The sequence below is a fragment of the Eupeodes corollae genome, chromosome 3 (genome assembly GCF_945859685.1).
Source record: "Eupeodes corollae chromosome 3, idEupCoro1.1, whole genome shotgun sequence".
NCBI classification, from domain to species: domain Eukaryota; kingdom Metazoa; phylum Arthropoda; class Insecta; order Diptera; family Syrphidae; genus Eupeodes; species Eupeodes corollae.
In genome coordinates this window covers 80,727,398-80,752,576 of record NC_079149.1, presented here as the reverse complement: position 1 = coordinate 80,752,576, position 25,179 = coordinate 80,727,398, and the positions used below count along the sequence as shown (strand labels likewise).

Here is a 25,179-nt window from a genome sequence, read left to right as displayed (position 1 = left end):
TGTGAAAAGTCTTTGTCCAAGTGATTCCTCAGATTCTTATACCTCAAGTATAATCTAATTAACAGGAGCGATGTTTCGTTGAAGTACGGGTGTTGGTAAATTGTCTACTGAACGTGTTGACTCACATGTGTGCATTGGAGTGTTTACAAGAATATAATTTTTAACTAAACTATTTTTATTTTCCTTTGCTATTTTTAATTGTTTCTTTATTGCTATTTCGTCATCTGTCCCTTTCCTATCACGTACAAAAAGTGAAGTAAATTGAAGTGAAGTATTTTGAAGACATAGCGCAAGTGCAGTAACACAATCCAAACATATTGAGCTACAAAAGTGAGCACTTAAGCCAGTGCTCAGCTTTGGGCCTCTATCAACTGCCAAACTGAAGTCCCTATTGGAAAACCTGGTCCCTACTATGTAACTAGATTCTACAATAAAATTGCTCGAATTCTAAAAATTGGTACATGTATCTATTTGACTACTTTCGAACCAACGAGAATCGAATAGTTGTAGTAGTCCCAACTATATTCTTATGAACTTTCGAATAAACAAGGAACTAAGTAACTCGAAAGTAGAATTCAAAACAAGGCAAAATCGAAAATACTACCCCAATTACACCGGGAATTTGTTTGGATATTTGCCAAAAATAGCGTTTGGACTTTCGTTTCTCTTCCTCATTCATTTCAAAATTCATCATCAGCGGACACATGACTCTTTCGATTGAAGTCAAAACTTCGGCAAGCATTTTTGTCATGGTTTGCTGTGCAATTCCAGCGTTCTTGTCACCACCGATTTGGTTTTGGTAACCTCATGTTAAATTCAATGCTGCTGATAACCTAATGATAATCGGAACAGCATTTTGCCTTCTGCGAGTAGTCATGTCGGATAATATGGTGTTAAGTCAGAACATCCGTCTTTAAAAAGACTATAGCTCTTAACAAAACTAAAATTTTTCAATAAGAATTCGTTCAAATATTCTACCTTATATATTTGTAAAAACCTCTTCTCACTCAGCTCCATTATTTTGGTATTATATCTTATTCTTCTGCGTTCAATTGGCTCGTACCGTTCTTCATTTCTTTGCAAATTAAACAAAATTCTAACGGTGTCCATTTTTGCAACAATTATTTTTGTCAAAATATTTGATGTTTTTTTTAATGTCAAATAACTCGATACTCGTTCGAAAGTAAATTTTTTTTTGAAAAAAGTTGGTATAACCGGCATCCGATGCTACTTTCATACGTAGTACGATTTGAAAGTAGAATCGGAAATGAATTTCGGATAGAATCAAAAGTAGATTCGATAACATATATGGCCCTGGTTAGTTATTTATCATTTTTTTACTTCGTTCATATCAAGTAATTTATTTCGCGGTTTTAAATTAGCAGTCCTGGCAGCTGACATTTTTGAAACACAGTTGTCGCTTAAAGTGCGATCATATTAATTTTATGTTTGCCATAATTGCTAATGGATCGAACAACGCATTAATTAAAATTCACTACAAAAGACAATCGGTGCAATTGTTAAGAAATTTGAAGAGAATGGATGCTGATGTCGTAAGGCCTATTTATCATCGTCATGGACTCCAGAGGCGGATATGTGAATCATAGAGTTTTTCACTCTAAATTGACATAGATGTTCAAATTTTATATTAAAATACAATTTTTATCCAAAATGTATTATTATTATTATTATAAATTCTTTATTTGACCAAAACTCGAAATACAGTTGAAAAATTATATGAGAACATTAGCATGGCGAAAAATATATTTGCCGTCTGCCTGAAAATTGACATTTATCGAGAATAAAAAAAAAGAAAGTTTAAGTTTATAGTAAGTTTATAAATAGATTATGTATACAATTGAATAAATAAATTGAATTTAAATGAGCATAATATCCAAGTTTATAATATATATTTCCTCGTTACATCTTAGATAATGATACATAAATATACATATATTTAAAAATTTAAAATTACTCTAAGAAACTGTTTCGGTAATCTAAGGCATAATCAATCAAATTGTAAAGGTCCTTCCAACCCCACTCTCCGTTTAAAATTTGTTTCGCTTCCTGGTGATTGAGAAAGCTTTTTGAAAAATAAAGTCTTCGGAGTTCTTGTAGAATTGGACAAACTTCTAAAAAGTGGTTGACATCTTCGATTTCATTTCGATTGCAGGGGTGACACCTGGGATTATCATTTCTGTGAGGTTTGTAATTCAGATTTAACATCTCAGTTCTTGCTCTAAACAAAGTACCTATTTGATTTGCAGAAAGATTACTATTAAAATAATTGTTTACGAACAAAGAGTGATTGAGTTGCTTATAGACCAATCTGCTTGGAGAGGTTCGAGTCCTATTCAAGAACTTGAGATACAATGAGTTATCAACCAACGCAATACATTCATAAAACCTACCTTTCCAATTATCAAGAGAAGTTGTACAATTTGCTATTTCATACCATTCTTTAAACGGCGATAAATTCCTTCGGAATGTGAAATCCATCATTTGCTTATGAAGATTTTTAATTGACCTTTGCATTACTTTTATTATGTAATCGGCATTAAATTTAAGATTTTTTAGAAAAATCGGAGGGATCCCTGATTCCACATGTAAAGCGTGAGTTGGTGTATAGTTTGGAAGTTTAAATATTCGTTTAAAAAAGAAGCGTTGCACTATCTCAAATTCATCAAGATCTTGGTAACTAAAAACTTGACTGGCATAGCATAAGTATGAGTTTATAGTAGCTTCAAAAATTCTAAATTTAGCTGAGATATCTATGTACTTATTACAGAAGATTTTGTTTCATATAAGGTTTATTGCAGTTTTTGCCGATAAGCATTTTTCCTTAACATGGTGCCTGAAATCTAGATTGCTACAAAATAAAACACCGAAATACTTAAATTGGTTAACCACCTCTATAGGTTCACGATCCAATGACCATGCTTCTAGCGGGTTTCTACTTCGACGGGTGCTTTCAAAAATCATAATTTTTGATTTTGAGGTGTTTATATTCAGGTCCCATTTATCACAAAAGTTTTTAAGTCTATTAATTTGTAACTGTAATGTGGTGGGGTTGTCCGACAAAACAACAAGGTCGTCCGCATAAAGTAGTACCTTAGTAAGTATATTTCCAAACCTAACACCCCCAGGGAAATCACGGGAGACATCGTCAATGAAAAGGGCGAACATAATCGGGCTTAAGGGGTAACCTTGGGGCACACCGCAATCAGTGTTAAAGAAGCTGGATATGGAACTCCCATTAGACACAGTAGCGCAAGTATTTGTGAGGAGAAGTTTATAGAGTCTTAAAAATTTCGTCGATATACCAAAATTTGATAATTTATAAATTAGTGAGCTCCGGTTGATAGTATCAAATGCTGCCCTAAAATCAATGAAAAAGACATACAGTTTTTGTTTGTTATCGATGGAACGTTTTGCTATATTGGAGAGTGCGAAGATTTGATCCACAGTTGAAAGACCAGAGGGAAAACCAGCTTGAAAGTGCTGAGCAATTAGTTTTCTCCTACCCACCTCATAAGCCTGCAGTATAAAATTTGGGTAAATATTTTTCTCAAACAAGAAAGAATCGAAATGCCTCTATAGTTTGCTGGTGAGCTAGGATCTCCTTTTTTAAAAATTGGACAAATTTGGGACATTAATTAAAAAATCAAGAAGAAGATTTAGGAAAGGTGGGGATGAGTTTTGTTTTTAAATTCAGCTGGAATTCCATCTAGCCCGGCTTTATTTGCATTTAGGTAGAGCGATTTAAAGAAATTAGACTTTGTTTTTTCCTAAAAATTTTAAGCATTGCAAAGGACTTTTTTCTGAGTTTTATGCATTCCCAGTCGTACCACTCAGCAGTAAAATTTTGTTTCCTATTGGGTGGCATGGCTGAACTCTTAATAACTTCTATTATTTCGCCAGCCGACTGCTCACAGGACCAGGATACATGGCTTGATAAACTATTTACTTGCGCATCGGGTCTACGCTTTTACAATACTACCTGGCTATCAACCCATTTATATTTTAGGACTAGTTCGCTCACCGTAGAATCGACGTTTTGAAATTTCATAAATGTCACTATTGGAAGGTGGACTGAATAGCTTGCGGTTTGTACCTCAAAATCCTCTATAACAATAGGCCAATTGCCTCTAGCCAAACAATAATCTATCATAGAACAACCCTGACCAGAAATAAATGTTAATTCCCCAAAATTCTATTTGATGTAATATTAAAAACTATTACGGTATGATATTTGACCAACTTGCTTTCCCCCACTCTCACCCCTTTTTAATGCGTCTGGACATAAAGCTTATAAGCTGTACCAAAACGTTAATTCTAATTATAAATTTCATGAATTATTAATTTGAAGGTTCTGGTTGTATTACCTAAATTTCCAGAACTAATTGTGTTTTTTTAGTTAAATTCTTTTAGTAGTTATGCACTTAAACTCTTTTTTATCGTTTTCTCACGGTTTGCTTTAAATTTAATAGCTACGATAATAATTATGATTAAATTAATAAATAAATAATTTTAAAATCAATTTAGTGCTATGGTAAATCTTATTATGAGTTATAAATTAATTTACGTCATTATTATAAAATTAACACATTTCTATTACCAACTGACCCCTAAAATTTAACGTATAATTCGTTGTTTGATGGTTAACGCAAATATATTTCAAATCAGAGCGCGTGATAAAATCCATGTCTATATTTTCAAAAAGTAGTTAGTTTCGTATTTTCATATAGTATGTATTTATTCAAAGTATTAATTTTTTTACGAGTTGGATACGTGTGTACATATATGTAAACATTATTACTAAAACACACACTTAATAAAAACAAAAAGCTTGGCTCTTGATCTATTTACCATTTCTCCCGCAATATTTTTAAATTATCTTTTGAATTAATCAATCCTTCAATTTGTGATGAACGGTGTAAGGCTATAAGACTTTTAATGAATTATATCTAAGTAAAACAACTTGTGCATTATCAAAAAGAACTATCTTAATTGCCGACATCAACTGAAAAGGATGGATTAATGGCTCGGTTGTATTTATGTGTGTTTTAAATTATTTATAATCATGTATGTTCAACAAAAAATAAATTCTGGTCAGTGATTATTTTCAATGTTCACTTTTAAATGAGCTAATAATGTTTTTCATATTTTTATAAGAATTTATTCTGTAAAAGTATTGTTTTATTTAGTACTATTCATCTTGAGCTCAGAAAATATATTCTTCAAATATTGAGTTAAAGAAACAGAATTACATCAATAGTATGGGATTAACGGCATGTTTTAAGTTAAATTTAAATTTTATAAAAAAATTGTTTTGGTAATTTTGAAATTTTTCATAAACTAAAAGTCATCGAGTTTTTAGGGTACGATTACAAATGTATATTTAATAATTTAATCCAATTTAGTCCTTAATTTCACAATTTAAAAATAAATTAAATTCTGGTCTTCACAGCACCCCCGATCTCACTGTCTATGAGTGGCACTTGCATCCAGGTCAGTACTCGGTATGTGTATCACAGATCAGCTTTTATGTAATGATCATCTCCGTTTTCCCTCTCATTTTGATGTACAGAACTTTAAGACCAATGTGCACCGGTATCTCCTCTAAAATCTTTCCTAATGCTCGCACTGTGTTTAAATATAAACATATAAAGGTTACTAATAACCCCTTGAGTGCCTGTAAATTATAAAAAACAAAACATTAAAATTAAGGATTAAACAAAAATGTTTGACTTTTGAAAACAAAAGTCGTAAACAATAGTTGGTACTCTTGCTTAGTCAATAAATAAAGTGTAAAATAAAGATTTTATAATTAATACAATCCTTATACATACTCACTTAAATTAGCCCTAAAGTCAAGGGCAGATCTGGGCCTCAACCAACATGCGTCTTCAGCCAGCTCGGTCCCTAGCTTGTATCTTCTCCTCCAATCTGCATCTATGCAGATAAGACTAAAAATCACCGAAGAATTTTTCTCTCGAGGCATCCTAAGGCCTCAGCGCCATAAATAAGAACTGGGATGATGAGTGTCTTATAAATAATGGTTTAAGATGCTCGAGAGGGGGCTTTACTACTCAGTTGCCTTCTTAGGACAAAGAAGGAGCGATTTGTACGAGTTATTGTTCGTTTGATTTTAGCGCTGATGTCGTTGTCTGAGCTTATAGCAGTGGCTTGATAGACAAAGTCCTCAAGTACCTCAAAGTTACAGCTGTCCATGGTGACGTTTTGTCCAAGACATTGTTGTTCAATGTCGTTTTTTGATGACAGCTATTATTGGTCTTGCCCTAAACTCATCTTGGTAATTGGGTGGGCTTTTGGAAGATTGTGCCTCTAGTGGTGACGGTTGAGTGTAAGTCTTCTTACACAATTCTTTCCAGAAGGATGTCGCATGACAGTGCATTTGGTTTTAAATCAAATGCATCGATGAGATCTTTTCTGACCTTGGTATCTGAAACGGACAAATTTGACAAGGATTCCAAAACTAGACATTGCTCTGTAGAGCTCTTTCCTATAGATGCTGTCATACTCGGCTTTAAAAAATAAAGAGATGATGGGTATCGATTTGAAATTCCTATTTTTTTTTTTCCAAGATCTGCCGTGTTGTGAATATTTGGTGGGAATTCTGGCCTGAAGCCACACTAATAAGGTCCTGTCAGGTTGTTGACGAAAGGCTTCAGACGTTCGCGCAATATGGTAGAAAGGATCGTATATGCAATGCGCAATTTAATACAATCCGTTAATTTATAAAATCGTTGTTTTTCTGATAAAACACCCATTTTCTCATTTTGTTGCGTATACCGTTGTTATTTAATACAAATTCATTTTATGGGTAATTAATACCAAAAACCTATCAAATTAAACAAAAAAAAGAGTCTGGAATGCGACCCATCCTGTATGCCCATTTGTCTTGCTTAAAAGGTTTGTAGGTTTTTGTGTTTTGTTAAAAAAGTTGTCAATTAAATTATTCTAAATAATTTGAAAAAAATGACTAACAATATTTTGCATATGATGAAATAGTACGATTTCAAAATCAATTTTTGTTAACGAGATTTTTTAGTCGTTAACCAATCTTAGTAGCATTTCTGCAAAGTTTTTATTTCGTACATAAACAGATACAAATAGAAATGCTTTTTTTAGGTTATTTTTGTTAAGAAACTTTCAATTCGATTTTTCAAAAATTTTATCGAATATTCAAAACAATATTTCTTATAAGATAAATTTATATTTAAGCCAAAATCTCAAAGTTTTGAAAAGATATTTAATTAATTTAATTATTTTTTAGGTTTTTAATTTTTTTCAAAAAAAGAACTGTCAATTCTAATTTTCTCAAAATAGTACTCAATTTTGACAACAATATATTTAAAAATATAAAATTAGTTTAAAGCCAAAGTTAGGTTTTTATTTTTTGTAAAAAAAAAACATTATTTTTCATTTCTTAAAAAAATGGTTTTGGAGGTAAAATCATTTTTCATTCGTAAAATTTTCGAGCTGACAATTTTTTTTTGTCAAAATGTCAAAAGTTTCAATTTGAATTAAAAAAAACACTTAATTCTCATTTTGAAATATGTTTCATAAGCTAAGATCGATGTTTGTGTTATAACTATAACAGATAAGCTGTGCGTTGACCTTTTTAATTAAATAGTAAGTAAATGAAATTATTATTAGTAGCAATCTAGGCTAATTAACCTTTTGTTATTTGTTAGTTAAGTTAGTTATTTTTAAAAAACATACCCAATTATTTAATTAAAAAAGCTGAAAGTATTATACTCAAATAAAGTTTTGGTATTTATTTTAGTTGATTTAATAAACGGATATAATATGCCTGAAAGATTTAAAGTGACGAGGGCCACTGGAGATGACAGCAAGCTTAACCATGACATTGAAGAGGAAGCCGTAACAGGAGGACTATTGTCTTATACTCAAGGTATGTACTTATTTAAAATATGCCTAGAAAGATTTTGAATATCAAATTGATTTTGGGTATCAAAGTGAATATGCCTACACAAATTTTATGATGGTGGTTTCACTCATCCGGTACCTCTGTTAAAATTTATATATTTTTAATATAGAAACTATTTTTAACGATTATAACCAACAAAATATTACTTTACTACTTTTTTGAGTAAATTTAAGTGCTTAGCTTAAACATTTTCAATTATTTTTTAATAAGCTATGGATTGCAGCCAGTTTCATTATTTATTTAAAATGTCATATAGTTTTTGCCCTATCTTCATAAAAAGATATAGTTTGAACCTCTGTAACTTAAGAACTAAATAACGTACAGACATTTTTAATGTGTCATTTTATACATAATTGTATTGCCTGCTGTTCTCAAATAATTATGTAGAAAGCAAACTTCTTGAGAGTTATTGAACAAAATGCAAACAAAATATTAATTTTAAAATGATGGTGTGACCCCTTGGCGATACCACTCTGAAACTAGGTTTTATAATAGAGAATATTTTTACAGGATAGACCTATAAATTAATCTTTATGCCAAAATTCAGGTTTTTCTGATTTTTATTTTAACTAGGCCATTTTTGCAATATTCCTCGAGAATAATGAGACTAGATTACATAAATATTTGTTATGAGAGTGAGATCAATTGCCAATTCTAATTGTAATCGTTTTATTGCTACTCTTGTTTTTCATAATCTACAGTTCTACTGACTACTGACATCTATGGGACTTATATTTAAATTTTAATACCGTTAGATCTTTATCAACTTATAGGTGATCCATCATGATACCAATGATACTAAACAAGTGGCAAATACATACAATATTTTGTACCCATTTTTTGCTGACGTAAATATCAATAATCATTTGGCAAATTAAAACCAAAAGTCAAAACTACTCCTTAAATACTTACCCATGTTCGATAAGATTTCTATAAGTCTTACATTTACATACATAATATATAATAAGATGTATGTTATATGTACGTATAAATACATATGTATAACTAATAAAAAAAACTATTTTTGTAAGGTTTTGCACGTATCCGGAAAACCTTTGGCTTATGTTTATTTTTTGGTTAATTTAAAAAAAAAACATTAGGTGGCGCAAAAGCCCATAGAGAACTGGGGCCTAGTGACTTACAGCTTTCAACCATTTCTGTTTGCGAATACGTTGTCATTGATGGAGGGGACGTACAGTTTTAAGCCGAATCTAAAAGGCTAATTTGAGTAAACAATTTTTTTATGACAAGAATTACTCTTGGAGACTTGTCAGTTCCTCGCAATAAAATAGATTCTCATTCTCAACAAAAATAAATAAAACAAATTCACAAAAACAATACTTTTTTAAATATTGCTATCAAAAGCTATGAATGTTAATCAAATTACACTGGTCTACAAAGTTACGTTTTTTTTCTGTCCCGCAAACAAAACAATATTTTCTTAAAGGATTAAGATGTCCTTAATTCTAATCTCGGCTTTAATTTTTTTCACAACAGTTTTTTTTAAATATGCTTCTTTAAATATTCCGAAAACAACCAAACCGGAGTTTTTAAGGTTAAGTTAAAATTCAAAATTTCTCTTAACAAAAAATTGTATGATGATTTTGCAAAGTAGAAATCTTATTTTAGTATCTAAGTTAGTTTCTGCAAATTCTCATAAGTTATAAATCTTTATTTGACTCTACATAAAGTTTTGATTTGATACTAAAGGGTCCGGCAAAAAACCTTCCGTATTTTTAGACGTTTATATTTAAAGCTTTTTATAGATAAAATGGTATTCCGGGTATAGATAAATAGAGGTCAACGTGGCATGGCATTTGTCGTAGAGGAATATATACGTAATGTTGGTTCTGCAGAGCTGTTTGTAAAGACATTCTTCAAAACATTCCCGTTGGTGCTCTTTTAATTTCATCTGACGAGGCCCATTTCCATTTATCGGGTACTGTAAATAAATAAAATTTCCACTACTGAGCAATAGAAAACCCTCAAGAAATTCATCAACGACCACTTCACAGCCCTTATGTGACAGCTTGGTATGCTGTTGCTGAATTTGGTGTGGGCAAAAAGTTACAGTTAATGCGGATCGCTACTGTCACATGATTGAGACCTTCCTCCAACCAAACTTAAATCAGTTTACTGGGAACCACAAAGAAGTCTGGTTCCAACAAGATGGATATCGGAGATCTTTTTCCCGTATACTGTACTTACTTACTTAAGGTGGCGCTACAGTCCTGTGTGAACTAGGGCCTCACCCAACAAACTTCTCCCTAGCTAGATGTCTCCAGTTTCGTGCTTTAAGTTGGGTGAGGCCACTTTTCACTTGTGCGCACCATCTGATTCGCGGTCTTCCTCTACTGCTCTGTACTGTGGGTGTGGATTCGAAGACTTTCCGGCCGCAGCATTGATTTCCATGCGATCTACGTGACCCAGCCATCTTAGTCATTGGACTTTTACCCTTCTGGCTAAGTGTACGTCACTGTACAGCAGCTCGTCGTTCAATCTTCTCTTCCACTCCCCTCCTATGCATACCTGACCGTAGATGACACGAAGAACTTTATCGAAACGACCAAAGGTGCTTTCATCCGCTTTTATCATAGTCCATGCTTCTGCACCGTATAGCGGGACGAGGATGATTAAGGTCTTATATAGCGACATTTTCGTCTTTCAAGAGAGGACTTTTCCACTCAATTCTTTTCTTAGTCTAACCTAAAGAAACAGCGGTTAGCAAGAGTTATTATTCGTTTGATCTCAACGCTGGTGTTGTTTTCTGAGTTTACAGCGAAGCCTATGCAGACGAAGTCCTTGACTAACTCAAAGTTACGTCTGTCAATGGTGATGTTTTGACCAAGTCGTCGGTGTTGTAGGTCCTTTCTTGACGACAGCATGTACTTTGTTTTGCTCGTTTCTGTAGATGCTGTCATATGCGGCCTTGAAATAGATGAAAAGATGGTGGGTGTCGATTTGGTGTCGATTTGGTGTTCTTGGGTTTTTTCCACGATCTGCCGTTATGTGAATATTTGATCGACTGAGGACTTTCCTGCTCTAAAATCACACTGATAAGGACCTATCAGGTTGTTGACGATGGGCTTTAGACGTTCACATATTACGGCAGAGAAGATTTTGTAGGCGATGTTAAGTAGACTGATTCCTCAATAGTTGGTGCAGTTTAGAGGGTCTCCTTTTTTCAGGATCGGACAAACATTACTGAGGTTCCATTCATCGGGCATGCTTTTCGACCATATCTTACAGATAATTTCGTGCATGCTCCTAACCAAATTATCTCCAGCTCGGCATTCAGAGCTCGGCATTCAAGCCATCCGCTGCAGCGGCTGTATTAGACTTCAGCTTAGATATGTCAATCTTTACTTCGGTTAAGTCGGGAGGACGGGATTGTTGGCTTTCGTCGTCTATATTGAATGCATCATCCTGCCTGACAGCGGAATTCGGTTCGTCGTTGCCGTTATACAGTCTGCAGAAGTGGTCCTTTCATATCCTCAGCATTGACTGTGGTTCCACTATGATGTTTCTACTTTCGTCTTTGAGGGCTTTGGGTCTAGGTTTATGTACTTGTGAATTTCGTTTTACCTGTTCATAAACCTTTCGAACTTCATTCCTGCTTTTAAACCCCTCAACAACTTCGATCGCACGCTTCTTATGCGCTTTTTTTGATTTAAAACTTTCAAAGTTTAAAAAATACCTTTTGGACTTAATTTCTGGTGCTGATTTCAAATTCAAACTTTAATTTTTACTACTTGCTCAAATTTTGAAAATATAAAAACAAATACATTATTTTTATAATTTTTAAATATAAAGGGTTTTTAAATTGGCACGGGTAAATTTTGGCATTCCGTGGCCATTTTATTTTGGTGACATCTGTCAAACCTTTTGTTTATTATTCAGTTTTTTATGCCAAATCATCATGGCAAGTTAAACGATTGAACAGCACGTTTAAATGATAAAACTCAAAATGAGTGTTCGTTAACGCAAACGTTGAGCGCATTGCGCTTATTGTATGGTATACGTGATGGCGTTTCAATGTCGGCTCTTCAACTTTTGGTGGCCAAATTTGAAACGACCGGCTCAGTAAGCAATCAGCCAACAGATCGGGCGAGAACATCGCCGCGGTGAAAGTGTACAGTACAACCCGAGGCAGTCTATTTATTTTTGGTGCTTCTGATCTGGCTGTTATTTACAAGACTTATATACGTCCAAAGCTTGAGTATAACTCCCATATCTGGGCTGGTGCTCCTGGAACTTACTTAAACCTCTTGGACAGTATTGAACGTAGCGCATTTTGATTAATAAATAAATAAATTAGGTGGCACAACAGTCCGTAGAGAACCAGGGCCTAGTAACTTACAACTCTCAAGCATTCATTTGTGCAAGTAATTGTAGGGATGGAGGGGACTTACAGTTTATATGCCGAACGGCTTATTGGAGAAAGCATTTTTCAATTCCTCACAAGAGGCAGTACCCGTGAAAAGAGTTAGGTTTCACAGGCAGGGATTGAACCCAAGACCCCTTGCATTACATCACGCTACGGGTACTACATTTAGATTGATTGGTTAAAATACCATCTTAGGATCATTTACGTCGCTCGAACATCGTCGTAAAGTTTCCTGTCTCACGATTTTTTGTATCATTATTTTAACGGTTTGTTCTCGAGAAATAGCCAGCAGCATTCCTCCCCTTAAACAGTTCATCCGTAATACTCGCGCTTCTAGAAATGCTCATCAGTATACCCTCGAGCCCAACTTCGGTCGTACCGTCAAGTACTGAGATTCGTTCTTAAGACGTACTACTCGATAGTGGAATGCCTTACCACACTCTATTTTTCCAACCAAGGTTCGGGAATTCAAAACCAATATGCACCGACACCTCCTTTCAACCCCTCTCTCCCTTTCCTAGTGCTGACACTGAGTCTGCATAATAAGGGTAGTTATATCCCCCAAAGTGTGCGCTTATTATAAAAAAAAGAAAACGAATGTTGCCAATATCACTCTCTTCAATTTTTGTGAACAAAAATTCGTTCAACAGGCCCGATAATGATCGCCATTGACTATGACGGCCACTCCTGAAGTGCTTGCATTATTGGTCCGTGAGATATTTTTCGCTTTTTTAACTTTTCATAGGAGGTTATTGTAATGGATCCGATTTGTCAAATTGAAAAATTTGACACTGAGAGTCGAAATAAAAGATTTTTAGAAAGTTGTCTGTGCGTGCGTGTGTAGGTGTACTTACGTTCGTATACGTCCGTACGTTCGCGACGTTTTTTCGTCGTCCACAGCTCAAGAACCAGAAGAGATATCGACTTCAAATAAATTTTGTTATACAGATAATAATGCAGAAAGATGCAGAATGGGCTCTAAAGAATTTTTTTTTTCATAGCAGTTTAGAACAATGTGAAAAATTTGGTTAACCCTAATTATCTTACGAACCAAAAACGCTAGAGACTTAAAAAAATTTTGTATAATATATTGTAACGTGATATCAAAGAAGTATATTTTTTGAAAAAAAATCCAATTAACGATTTTTTTATAAATCAAAAAAGCTGATAAAAAAATGTTGTCACCTCGAAAATTTTACGAATGCATAATGACCTTATCTCCAAAACAATTTTGTGCAATGAAGAAAGATGTTATAATGTTTTCAACATCTGGTTAAATTTTGAGAAAAATCGAATTGACAGTTCAAAAATAACAATATAAAAAAAAACATTACTCAAAGTTGCTAAAAATTGAATTTCGATTCAAATATCTTTTCAAAAATTTTATATTTTGGCTTTCAACTAATTTTAACTTATAAGAAATATTGTTTTCAACATTCTGAAAGATTTTGAGAAAAATCGAATTGATAGTTATTTTTATAAAAAATAAAAAAATTAATAAAAGTTAGTAAAAATTGATTTTCCATTCAAATATCTTTTCAAAAACTACTTTTATCAATTAAAAAATATTGTTGTCAATATTCAGTAAAAATTTTAAGAAAAATCGAATTGACAGTTTTTTTACATAAAATAAAAAACTAAGAAAAAACAACACTAAAACTTGGTAAAAATTTACTTTCGATTTAAAGAGCTTTTAAAAATTAAAAATATTGTCTTCATTGTTTTTTATTTCACAGGATATATTGTTTTCGATATTCAGTAGTTTTGTTTTTAAGCTCAACAGTCCGTTTTTTATAAAAAAAAATAAAATCTACAAAAAAAAGTACGCAAATTTGGTAAAAATGTATGTTCGGTTCTTGATATCTCTCAAATTAATTTCGTTCATCCAATTTTTAAAAATTTAAGAAATTCTACTTAAATTGGTAACATTTTTGTTACTAAAAATCTATTTAACAATACAAGATTTTCAAACTAAACTTTTTCTTTTTTTGAAAAAATATTGTTGGTAGTTTTATATTTTTTAAGAATAATTCAACTTGTAACTTTTTTAACCCAACAAGAAAACATACAAACTTTTAAGCAAGACAAATCGACAGACGGGATGGGAAGTTATCAATGTGGGTCGCATCCCAGCCTCTTTATTTAAATTGCTATAGTAAAAGTAACACCAACTCAATTTTCTTGAAAGTCCTTTTTTGGGTCATTATCTGTATACAACAAAATTTATTTTTAGTCGATATCTCCACTGATTTTCAAGATGTGAAGCTTCCCGAACGTACGAAGATGAGAACGTGAAAACGCACATACATACGCACACTCAGCCATGTGTCTAAAATTCTTTGATTTAGATTCCACGGACCTTGAAGCGTCGAGAAATGCCAAAATTGTCAAATCGACAAATTGGACCGATTTCAATAACTTCTTATGAGAATTTAAAAAACAAATTACAACACAAAATTATAGCATGGTCGACATCAGGTTGAATGTAGCACTACAGAACTCATTCAAAAAATATTTGATATCTGTTTTACAAAACGATTATCCTTACATACATATAAATAGCTTCTCAATTTCCAGGAATACAAATCTTTTGGAAAAGGTACATGCACAAAAATAACATGCCCAAAAATTCACTCTCATCTCTCCCTTTCATACCTTTCAGCATCGACCTATATTTTTAAGATGTATAATTCATTGTTCAAACCAAAGTTTAATAGGTATACTCACACTCCATGTGCATAAGAACCTACATATTATATGGCTCGAACAAGCTTAAACAGCTTTTTGGGCCTATAACCACAATTCCAGGATAATATGAAGTTGAACAGGCACAAAAACCCTCTCCTACTTTTTTTTTTATTTCTTTCTCCTCAAATTTTACATGACCTACAGCATCTCAAAGTACAAATTGTGCTACTTTTGCGTATATTAACTTATGTCTACTTGTGTATGGTAAGCAAAACCATAAGTAGGAACACAAATGATAAAAATTTTATGATTTAAGCTGCTACTAGTTCAGGTATCTTGTGCAATATTTGTATAGCTACTTTTTCTTCCACAATAATTCATCGTATCAATGCATTTTAATTGGTTGTTCAATGGATGAAGAAAAGTTTGAAATCGGTACAACGAATCTCAAAGTTTTAAAGACATACCATTAGATGTACCAAATTGAAAAATTGAAACATCCTTAAAGCGAAGGAACATCTTTCTATCATACAAAAGTCTTTAAGAACTTTCACTACTATATATACAAACTGAAAACTGTAACTAAACCTGGAATTCCGTTCTCTCAGGACAGCAATAACTTTGCGACACTCTAGAAGCTTTTGATTTTACTATCTTATTTTCTCAGGGCTTTTTGCAACAGGGAGTGGCAAACCCATAGTAGGGCTTGAATACTATACTCTATATAAGGTGATGCTAGGCTAGGAGTAGTAAAATTTTAATTTTAAAGAGAATTTAGTATGCTTTTACGCAAGTCCCGAACCATATATGGGTTAAAGAGAAGAATATTGTACCGTTGAGAAAATATTTGTATTCTTAAAAACTCTTTGGTTAGGCTAGTGCTTTTTTTGTGCAAGGTAGAAATAGTCGTACTTTATCCCGATGTTTGTAAATACTTAAAATAATTTTCTTAGATTTTTCTTTTCGAAACCTAAAAAATACTTTGTTTAGTTCGTTGTGATACACGTTAAAAAAAATAACGTTTGCTGTGCCATAATAAATATTTTAAATAAAAAATTTAAAATGTGATAAGAAACTATCTGTATGTACCTATAATTATACGAAAACGACCTTTCCCAATGGTGATGGTATTATAGAAGATGGAAGATTTTTATTTAAGATTTTTTTATTTTATATAGAAAATTCAGTTTAAGCATCCTTTATTAGGTTAATGATTTTGTATCTTTGGTTTTTGTTTTAAAATTATCTATAAATATTTTAACACAAATTATTAAGGATGCTTTAAAATTCTTAATTCTGTTCTGTGCCCGGGAGTTTTAACTTTCGATTAAATATGTTCGATTTGTATTATGTAGAAAAATTATATCTATTTTCACAAGTCATTTAAGATGAATTTGATAACCATAAATCTTAAATTTAACTGTGATCTGTGTTTATGAATTATCCTTATTTTATTCTGGGGGTTTGTATGAAATTCTCAGAGTAAAAACACTTTTCTCGATACAAAATCTCATTTAAATTTTAAAGAAATAATTAAGTTCAACGTTTATGAAAAATCGATTACAGGCAGATGCTTCCCAGGAGCTCTACAATTAATTTTATATCAAATAGCAAGGTTATTTTACCGACTTTAATTGGATTCATATAATACGAAGATGATTTTTTACTGCTTTTAATATTTAAATTGTCTGTGGGCTTATTGGCAAATTGGTGTAAAATTAAATACTATCCATCATGAGGTTTCAAAAAAAAATATGTATTCGTTTGAAAAATACACAAAAAACATTTATCTCAGTTAAAGGATACAAAAATTATATGTATTTTTGAATCTCCCATATGTACATATATATACAAAACTATATACATATTAAATACAAATCCTTACCCGGGTAGGTACTTCAGTTTTTTTCTGTAACTGTGTAAAAAATCTTAACCTACATCGGTTTCTGTGAATGAGAATCTCAGATCTAAATACCTATCTGTCATTATGTTGTACTTATTTTCATTACGATGTGTATATCACTAAGGACTTTCAATTCCTAAGTGCACGTGCCATATACTTTCCTTCAATCTCTGAACTTAATTGGTCAATAAGGAAAAATTGTCCTGGTGAAGACCTAATAACATAATCAAACCTATTTATTCTTTTTTTTGTTCATTAGCCAGCCTTCTGCTTTTAAATTTTGTGATTGATCCTTTTTATCAAAGATAATTTTATTTTAAAGGCTTGAAAGCGCGATGCTTATTTTTTATATTCTACTTACTAACATTTCTGTTGGATTAAACTTGAAGTGTAAAATGTACATATATACTGTGATATTTTAAAACATCAATTAATTGATGTTATACTTGGAGCCTTATCCAGGATCTATGTAGATATATACAAAAAACCTTAAATTTATATGCTGCATAATATTGCAAAAGCACGCATTTGTATATTATGGGTCATATTTGATTTTACACCACAGCCAATCATTGAACGTATTTAAAAAAAAAATTAAAAAAAAAACTTTAAAGAAAATATGTTTAATTGAAATAAATGGGGTGAAAAATCTCTATCGTTGTTAAGGTTAAAATTTTTGGTAGTACCTTTTTGGCTACGTTTAGATAATCGTGTTTATAAATTTTATAAGTTTACCTTTTTTGGAAAAAAAGTTTCTATTTTTGTTAAAAAATGAAATATTTTAAAGAAGCTATATAAACTTTAAACAAACAAATCTTCTTTTAACTGTATTCGAATATTTTTTCTAGGTTAAAAGTTGTATTAAATTAATTTCAAAATCCAAGTTTAGTTTATCATTTTTGTATTTTTAAATGTCTAAGTTTTTAAACCGTAAAAACATGAGAAGAAATTTGTCTCAAAAAGAAAGGAGTCTGAGAATATTTTTTTAAACTTTTGAAGTCTTTAAAAAAGTCATACACAGAATACAACATTATATAACTTTCCAAAGGAAAAAAATCACTTAACCTCCCTGAGAGCTGAAAAAGGCGTATTTCATTATCTAACTTAAGACCTATTTTTATTAAATAGACAGCCATCAGTCAAAAGAGACAGTAGGTATTAGAACTTATGTTTATTTTGAAACAAACCCATTTAGAATTACTTTTATTTCACTAGAACAAAATTCAAACATAATAAAACAAATTCCGATTCCCTTTAAGAAGCTTCCCATGGCATAAAATATTGAAAGCTAAAAACTTGACATTTATTATAATACAAATTTGAGAAGAAATACAAATATTTGTTAATAGTTAAATTTTCACAGGAATTTTTTACATGAAGGTTTCTGTTTCTTAAATTTGATATAAGCGCAAATGTAACAATAGGTCACTCAATACTTTTTTCCATCAGAAAGTGTTTTAAAATTTTTGCGAATTTAATGTTTCTCACAATAACCATTATTTTTCATTATAGTTCTCGAAATAATAGTGTTCAAAGTTAATAGATGATCAAAAATAATAAGCAATTAATGTATAATTAAGAACTATTCCTTAAAATTTTCTTTTAAAACAATTGGAGTGAGAAAATTATAAAAAAAAATAAACATTTTTAAGTGCTAGATTAAATAAGAAAAACGGTTTAAATTAACGCACAAAATCTGTGAAGATTAAAAACTCACTTGAAAAATGAGTTCGGATGCTACAGAATTAGCAAACGGGAACGGTATGGAGGAGGGAAATAAGGAAGGCGAAAGCCAAGAAAAAACTGAAGGTAAGTTTTTTATTTGTTAAATTAGTTTAAATCAGGATTTTGCAGAATTTGGTAAGAATTTTTAATTAAAAACATTGTTTTTTCAACTTTATACCTAGTTTTGTATGAAATTGTTATTCTACAATTCAATTTTATACAAATTATATATTTCTTTTCATTCACACAAAAGAATGTTTATTATTATTAGTAATAATACACGATATACATTTTAAACAAAAAATCTTAATTTTTATAGTTTTAAATATTTTCTTCTAAAGAATTGACTTTCGTTTCCACACCGGTGTTAGCCTACGAAAATTATATTTTCACTTCGCAAAAAAATGAAACAAATCAAGCCGAAATTTGGTAGGGAGCTTAATTTGTACGTCCTTAAAACTCCCTAGTTTGTATTTTTTTAGCGGGAGTCCAATGCACTCTTTTGATTTTATTTCAAAAAATGCCCTAACACTTTTTTTCATACAGGTTATAGATTTGGAGAAAAATAGCCAAAAGTATTTTAGGGTAGGGATTTTTTTGTATTGGGTAACGCCTGGAAAATATTTGCCAATAGAAAACCAAGCTTTCGAGTTGTACTACCAGGAAAACGATACTATCGTTTGCATTTTATTTAATAACTCCCAAGAAGTTTATTTTTTCTAAAAACTATATTTTTTTTTAGATTTTTATTATAAAAGGTTTATTTTAAAGGCTCTTAATATCATTGAAAAAAGGACATGAGTATTACCATACATAAAACAAAGATATTTGAGATACCACAGAGAATGTTTTCCTAACCCAATTTTGACAACAAAATTACTTTTGACAACAAAATCATATAAATTCAGAAGTAAAATTTTAATATATTTGAATTTTGGTATCAAATGAATACGCAATTTTTAAAATATATGCCAATTTAATTTCTGAAGTATGTGCATTGTACATAGGTGTATGTACACATTTTTCGATTCTAATAAAATGAACAGAATGGAAGTCTCTTCCAAAAATTATAGTTTTTAGCTTTAAAACTAAATTGGCTAGTGATGTTGAACGAAACATTTAAGCTACAGAAAATCAAATATATATTTATATATATATATGTTTTATGTACATATGTCGCCGAGTTCGATTTTTCTTGACCGAAATCTTATGTGATTTTTTGTGTTGTTACCTTACCGAATTCGTTCTAATTTTGAGCACATACAACTCAAAAGGTTATACAGAGAGAACTGCATTCCAAAGCTGATTGAAAGTAAATTAAATATAAAGTTACAAATTCCGAAGTTACAAATTCTGAATTTAAAACTTGTTTACTTCCATAAAGAATAATATTAATTAAATTCACATTAAAGAATCAAAAAAGCAAGTTTGTGCAACCTAGTAACATACCCGCATTCCGTTTTTATTACATAGTTTTGGTACACTAGGTTAAGTATTGTGATTATGAAATCTAAGGGATTATTTTTATAGGAAACAATATATTGATTCATTTCTGTGATGATACCCAATCTTAAGAGAAAGATGTAGATTTAAAATTGGATGACTTTAATGTTTTGATCCAAGACAAACATTATTGGTTTAGGCACTTTACATTTCTAGATAAATAAGTCAAAACTTGTACTCTATACGATTGTTATAGAATACGAATATATGCAAAAATTATAATTATGTTTTAATAAATATTATTGAAAATATAACCAGCATAAGTGTTCATATATGCGTTTCGCCCCGGTGTAATGGTTGGGCTCATCAGAAGATGACCATTACAACTTGTCTTGACGCATATTATAATTATGTATGTTAAATAATTACATTTTAAAAAATATATATTTTTTTTTTACAGAAGAGAGAGAAACTCCCAGTTTGGAAGAAACCAAAGACAGGCTAGATGCTAATTTGTACTTATACGATGACGAACTTGAGACCAGACCACATGTGTCCGCATTCATTTCTTCATTGGCGAATTATGAAAACACAATACCTGCAGCTACAGACCCCGACGCGAAGCAAGCTCCACCAGTTGCACGAATGGGTAAGTTTTAAAGCTGTTTATTCTTTTTTTTATTATAAAAGTATAAAAAATATATATTTTTTTTAAATACTAAAAGTGTGTCAATGGGTTTATTTTGGTTATTTTAATAAAAAATATTATTTTGATTTTTTGTGGCAGTGAGAATTTTGCTTATAAACAAAATGTCAGACTTCATTTTCAAAACCTCAAGTTACAACAAATATTTGTCAATTACAGCAATTACTAGTGCTTCTGATTTTTCAAGCTATCAATGCCTTTTAACCATGGAAAACAAACGAACTTAAGTAAGCACGACCACATATGTAAATATTTCTTTCAAAACCAACAATTTATATTCTCGTGACCTTAAAAAATTGAAAAATATTAAAATATTCAACTTGACAAATCACACCTTTTACACATCCTTTGCTCAATCCATACCCACACTTTTATCAAATTCTTATAATAGTGGAGTAATGTTTTAAAATTTTAAAAATCCTCCGAAAAAAAATAACTTTCAAAACATAAATGCTTCCCAAGCAAAACCAATTTGACCATACAATTTAAAATTCGTTTGGTTTTTGAACTCGTTACAGTTCATAAAATTATAAAAATTTACACCCTAATCCATGTTTCCTGCTGGAATTGAGTATAGCTCTCATTTGATCCTTTTTTTATGATAATTTTATATGTTTTATTTAATTTTATAACTTTCGATGTTAAATTATACATTTTCTCTTCATCTTTGTATTGGTCCATCCAGTACCAAGCACGTGATTATTGGGTTCAGCATAAGAACTTTCAAGTTCCCTGGATATCCAGGCCCGAAAAATTAACCTGCTGAATCTCTTTTTGTTACACCTGTTAGCAACTCGAAATATTCTCTTTTATGCTACCGGAGCTACATATCAAAATTCTGGTCCGGTATTTTAACAAAAAAAAATAACCTAGGAACAGCTTCAGTATAGAAGATTATATTTTTCAGCTTTTTTCCACAGCATCAAATAAACTTCGAGTTCAAAAAGAGAACTCTCATTTATGTAAGCTCTTAATTTTTAATAATATATTATGTAAGAGAGAAGCCTTTGGTGACTTTTTGCCCTAATACAGAATTCTTTGTGTTAAGATATTTATGGACTTTTGTTATATACGATATATGTATACATAAGTAAATAATTTTGGTAGAATGTAAAAGAAATTGAGCACACTTTGAAGTATGTATGTTATTTCTGTTTCACTTGAATTTAAAAAATTGTTATTTTACTAGATTTGTTTTCTTTGAATATGATTGATTAATTTTCTGCTTTTTGGAGTGGATTTAAAGAGTGTTTATTTGTCAAATAATTCATTTACATAAATTTGGCGTTTATTAAGAGTTATTATTAATGCTATCAATTATGTACTCGTACATTCATGTGTGCATCTTAAATATTTATCAGTTTATGATTTCAACGGTCTTTTTAAATTTTGTATTTATTTTATGTTCTCCCACAAATCAGAGCTACTTATTAACAATTTTATTTTATCTTGAGATGTCTACATATGTTACGTACTGGTATCTACATTCTACATACTCAACGAAACGTAATTAGCAGAACTGATTGTTTGTACATACTTATGAGTACTTCACAAACTTCAAGTAACGGCTAATATTTAAACAAAAAAGAAAACTTACAAGTATGCAAACTTTTAACACTCAAATGTTTGTTAATATTGCTTATAAATCCATTGCCATATGATTTGGCCATCAAAATAAAGACAAATTATTTTGGTCAAAATCAAGAATCAATATATAAACAAATATAATGCCCATATCAAATTTATGAAAAACTTGAAACCATCTTAAACTAGTTTTACCGTAAAACTAGTTTTGAAGAAACTGAATACTGTTAGCTAAGTTAATTAATTTTTAACAAGTGTCTTGTTAAAGCGTGTGGTTCGGAGTTTGTTTTTTTGAAAACTGTCACTTGATTTTTGCTCAGTTTGTCCAGAGCGTTTCGTTGGGGTCATGCCCCCCCTTGGGAGATTATAATTTGTATTTTTCGTAGAAATTCCCTTGAAATTAAAACTTATCGTATTGCGTTATATTTCTAAATAATTATTTTTTATATATGAGAAACAATTTTCAATTTACTGTTTTAAAATTTGTTGCTAAAAGTATCACTTTTAACTGAGGACTAGACCAAGTACATAATATAATTCGGGAATCCAGAACTATTCCAATCGGGTAGCATAAATTCATCAAATTTGGCCAATGGACGATCCAGGAGCCATAAAGCTTATATAGTAAAGTTGTATAAGTAAAGATTGTGTCTAATTTTTTTTTAGTAATTTAACGGTTTGCTGTCAAAAACAACTAAAATCTTTGTTCTCAAAAATTTGAATTTAGAAAAACTGCTTAGAAGATAAAACACTTTAAGAAAGACTTACACTATTTATGTGCGTCAACAAAAAATAAGATGGAATTGAAGACTAGTTTCACGAATTTTAACTTAATATTAAATTATTATTCAAGGTTTCTTCTTAAGAATCCAAACAGTTCTTCGTTTCAGATATTGTTTTATTTTCTTCATTTTCTGCGTTTTTGCATCTATACTTTTGCAGCGTTCTTAGCATCTATACAAATTTCGACAAGAACATAATATCTTCGTCTATATATTAAAACTCCCCTAGTCCATTTTTTGTGTCTTAGATATTTGCAACAAAAGTTTGAAATCAACATACAAATTAATAGATTTTAGGAGTTTTAATTCTTTATAATTTAAAAATGGTGCATTTTTAAGCTTAGGAAGTTTTGAAAAAATATAAATTTTGTCATTTGCATGAACTTAGTATATTTATTTCATTTTTGCGGAAAATGGACTTGGGAGTTTTCAAAGAACGACGACGATATATTATTTTTGGAAACAAACAAACGTTTCAACACAATTTCTAACATTTCTGCATGAAATGCATACTTAACAACAGTTTTCTAAAATAATCTTTTAGTTAAAGTTGTCATTTTAGCAATTGAAATATGAAAATGTAAGGTAAGGTAAAGATACACATTAAGTGCGTTTTTTTGGTATTTCATATATAGTTCAGTGAGAAATTGCCAACAAAACGATCCGCAGTAGACCGATTTTTGTATTTAAAAATTGGTACAACTGAAAGAAGATCTCTTCAAAATAATAATGAATAAAAACACATATTGAAGAATTTTTTGTGAAAATCAAAAGTTAAAATTAACTTAGCAAAAAAAAACTTAAAATTTTCAAGAAGAAATGTTAAGAAAACATATGGAAATTGAGATTTTTTAAAAAAAAGTTCATTTACCAATTAGTTCAAGGAGAGGGTTTGTTCGTAAACTGTTACATTAACATGTGCTGTTGAAGCCAGCTTGAAGCTCGCCTTAATTCTTTATATACCTTAACCGAGTTGATTCCGTTCAGGGATAGGAGTCGAGTCAAAATTTGAGAAGAAAAACCTGTCTGGAGGAGTTGGTTAAACAGATAATGGATTATGGTTTGTTTATTTGCATGTTTGTGTGCAAAAATCAATCAAATTTAAAAAAATGCGCATGGAGTAGGTAGCATATTCTTATATGGTGCTGAACTATTCATTTTTTCATTGTTTATCACGAATCAAACATTCTCACTTGCACTTCACACATCGAAACATCATTTGCATTTTAGAAAGTGCTGTCAAACTTAATAATTTTTAAATCTTCTTGTGCGGGGAAACGTCTGAAAGATTTATTTAATCTAAACTGAGATAAACCTTTGGTGGAAACATAGCAAAACATAAATATCTTTTCTATTGTTTTCTCTTGCAAAATAAGCGCAGTTAATCCATTTGCACTAACAAAACTAAATAATATCAACAGTAATAGGTTGATTTTTTTCCCCAATAGAAAACACACATGATTCCAATGCACAACTACTCAACGAACACAGCCATCGAGATGAAAAATGCAATATCAATCGTACCAACATTTGAGAATGAAATCACATAAGATCCATTCGAGACTAGTATAAATGTCAAAAACCCATATGTACTAAGATTCTACTTAAATTTTTGTCTTTATTATTCATGCCGTGAATATTTTTTTTTCGTGTAAAATCCTACTATACTATGGATAGATTTTTCAACAAAACACGGGTATTACGTTTTATTCCGGTATTTAAAAATTCTTTATGTTAAGTGTGTGACCACCACAATATCAGTTTATATATCAACTATTTATTTACTTTTTATAATAAATTTCCTTACGGAAAATTTCTTAACAAACTTTTAAAATAAATTCTAAACTCGATCTAGTAATTTTTGGTTTGTCTTTATTATTTTGAACTTTTTCACATCTAATCGTATCTGGGGAACTCAGTTTTAAACCATTCTGACATTTCAATTCAACAATTCAACACATCTGTCAGTTTTCAAAACATCTG

At 30.9% G+C, this 25,179-nt stretch overlaps 1 protein-coding gene across 3 annotated transcripts in view; it reads left to right on the top strand.

Moving 5' to 3' along the window:
• Positions 1–25,179, top strand: part of LOC129949303 (solute carrier family 12 member 7) — an 81,247-nt gene that overhangs the window by 23,559 nt on the left and 32,509 nt on the right. For all 3 annotated transcript variants that reach the window (XM_056060684.1, XM_056060683.1, XM_056060685.1), the window contains 2 exons: positions 7,814–7,942; positions 20,585–20,773. In XM_056060684.1, coding sequence (XP_055916659.1) covers positions 7,837–7,942; positions 20,585–20,773 — 295 coding nt within the window. In that variant the 5' untranslated portion in view covers positions 7,814–7,836. The remainder of the gene's footprint in view (positions 1–7,813; positions 7,943–20,584; positions 20,774–25,179) is intronic.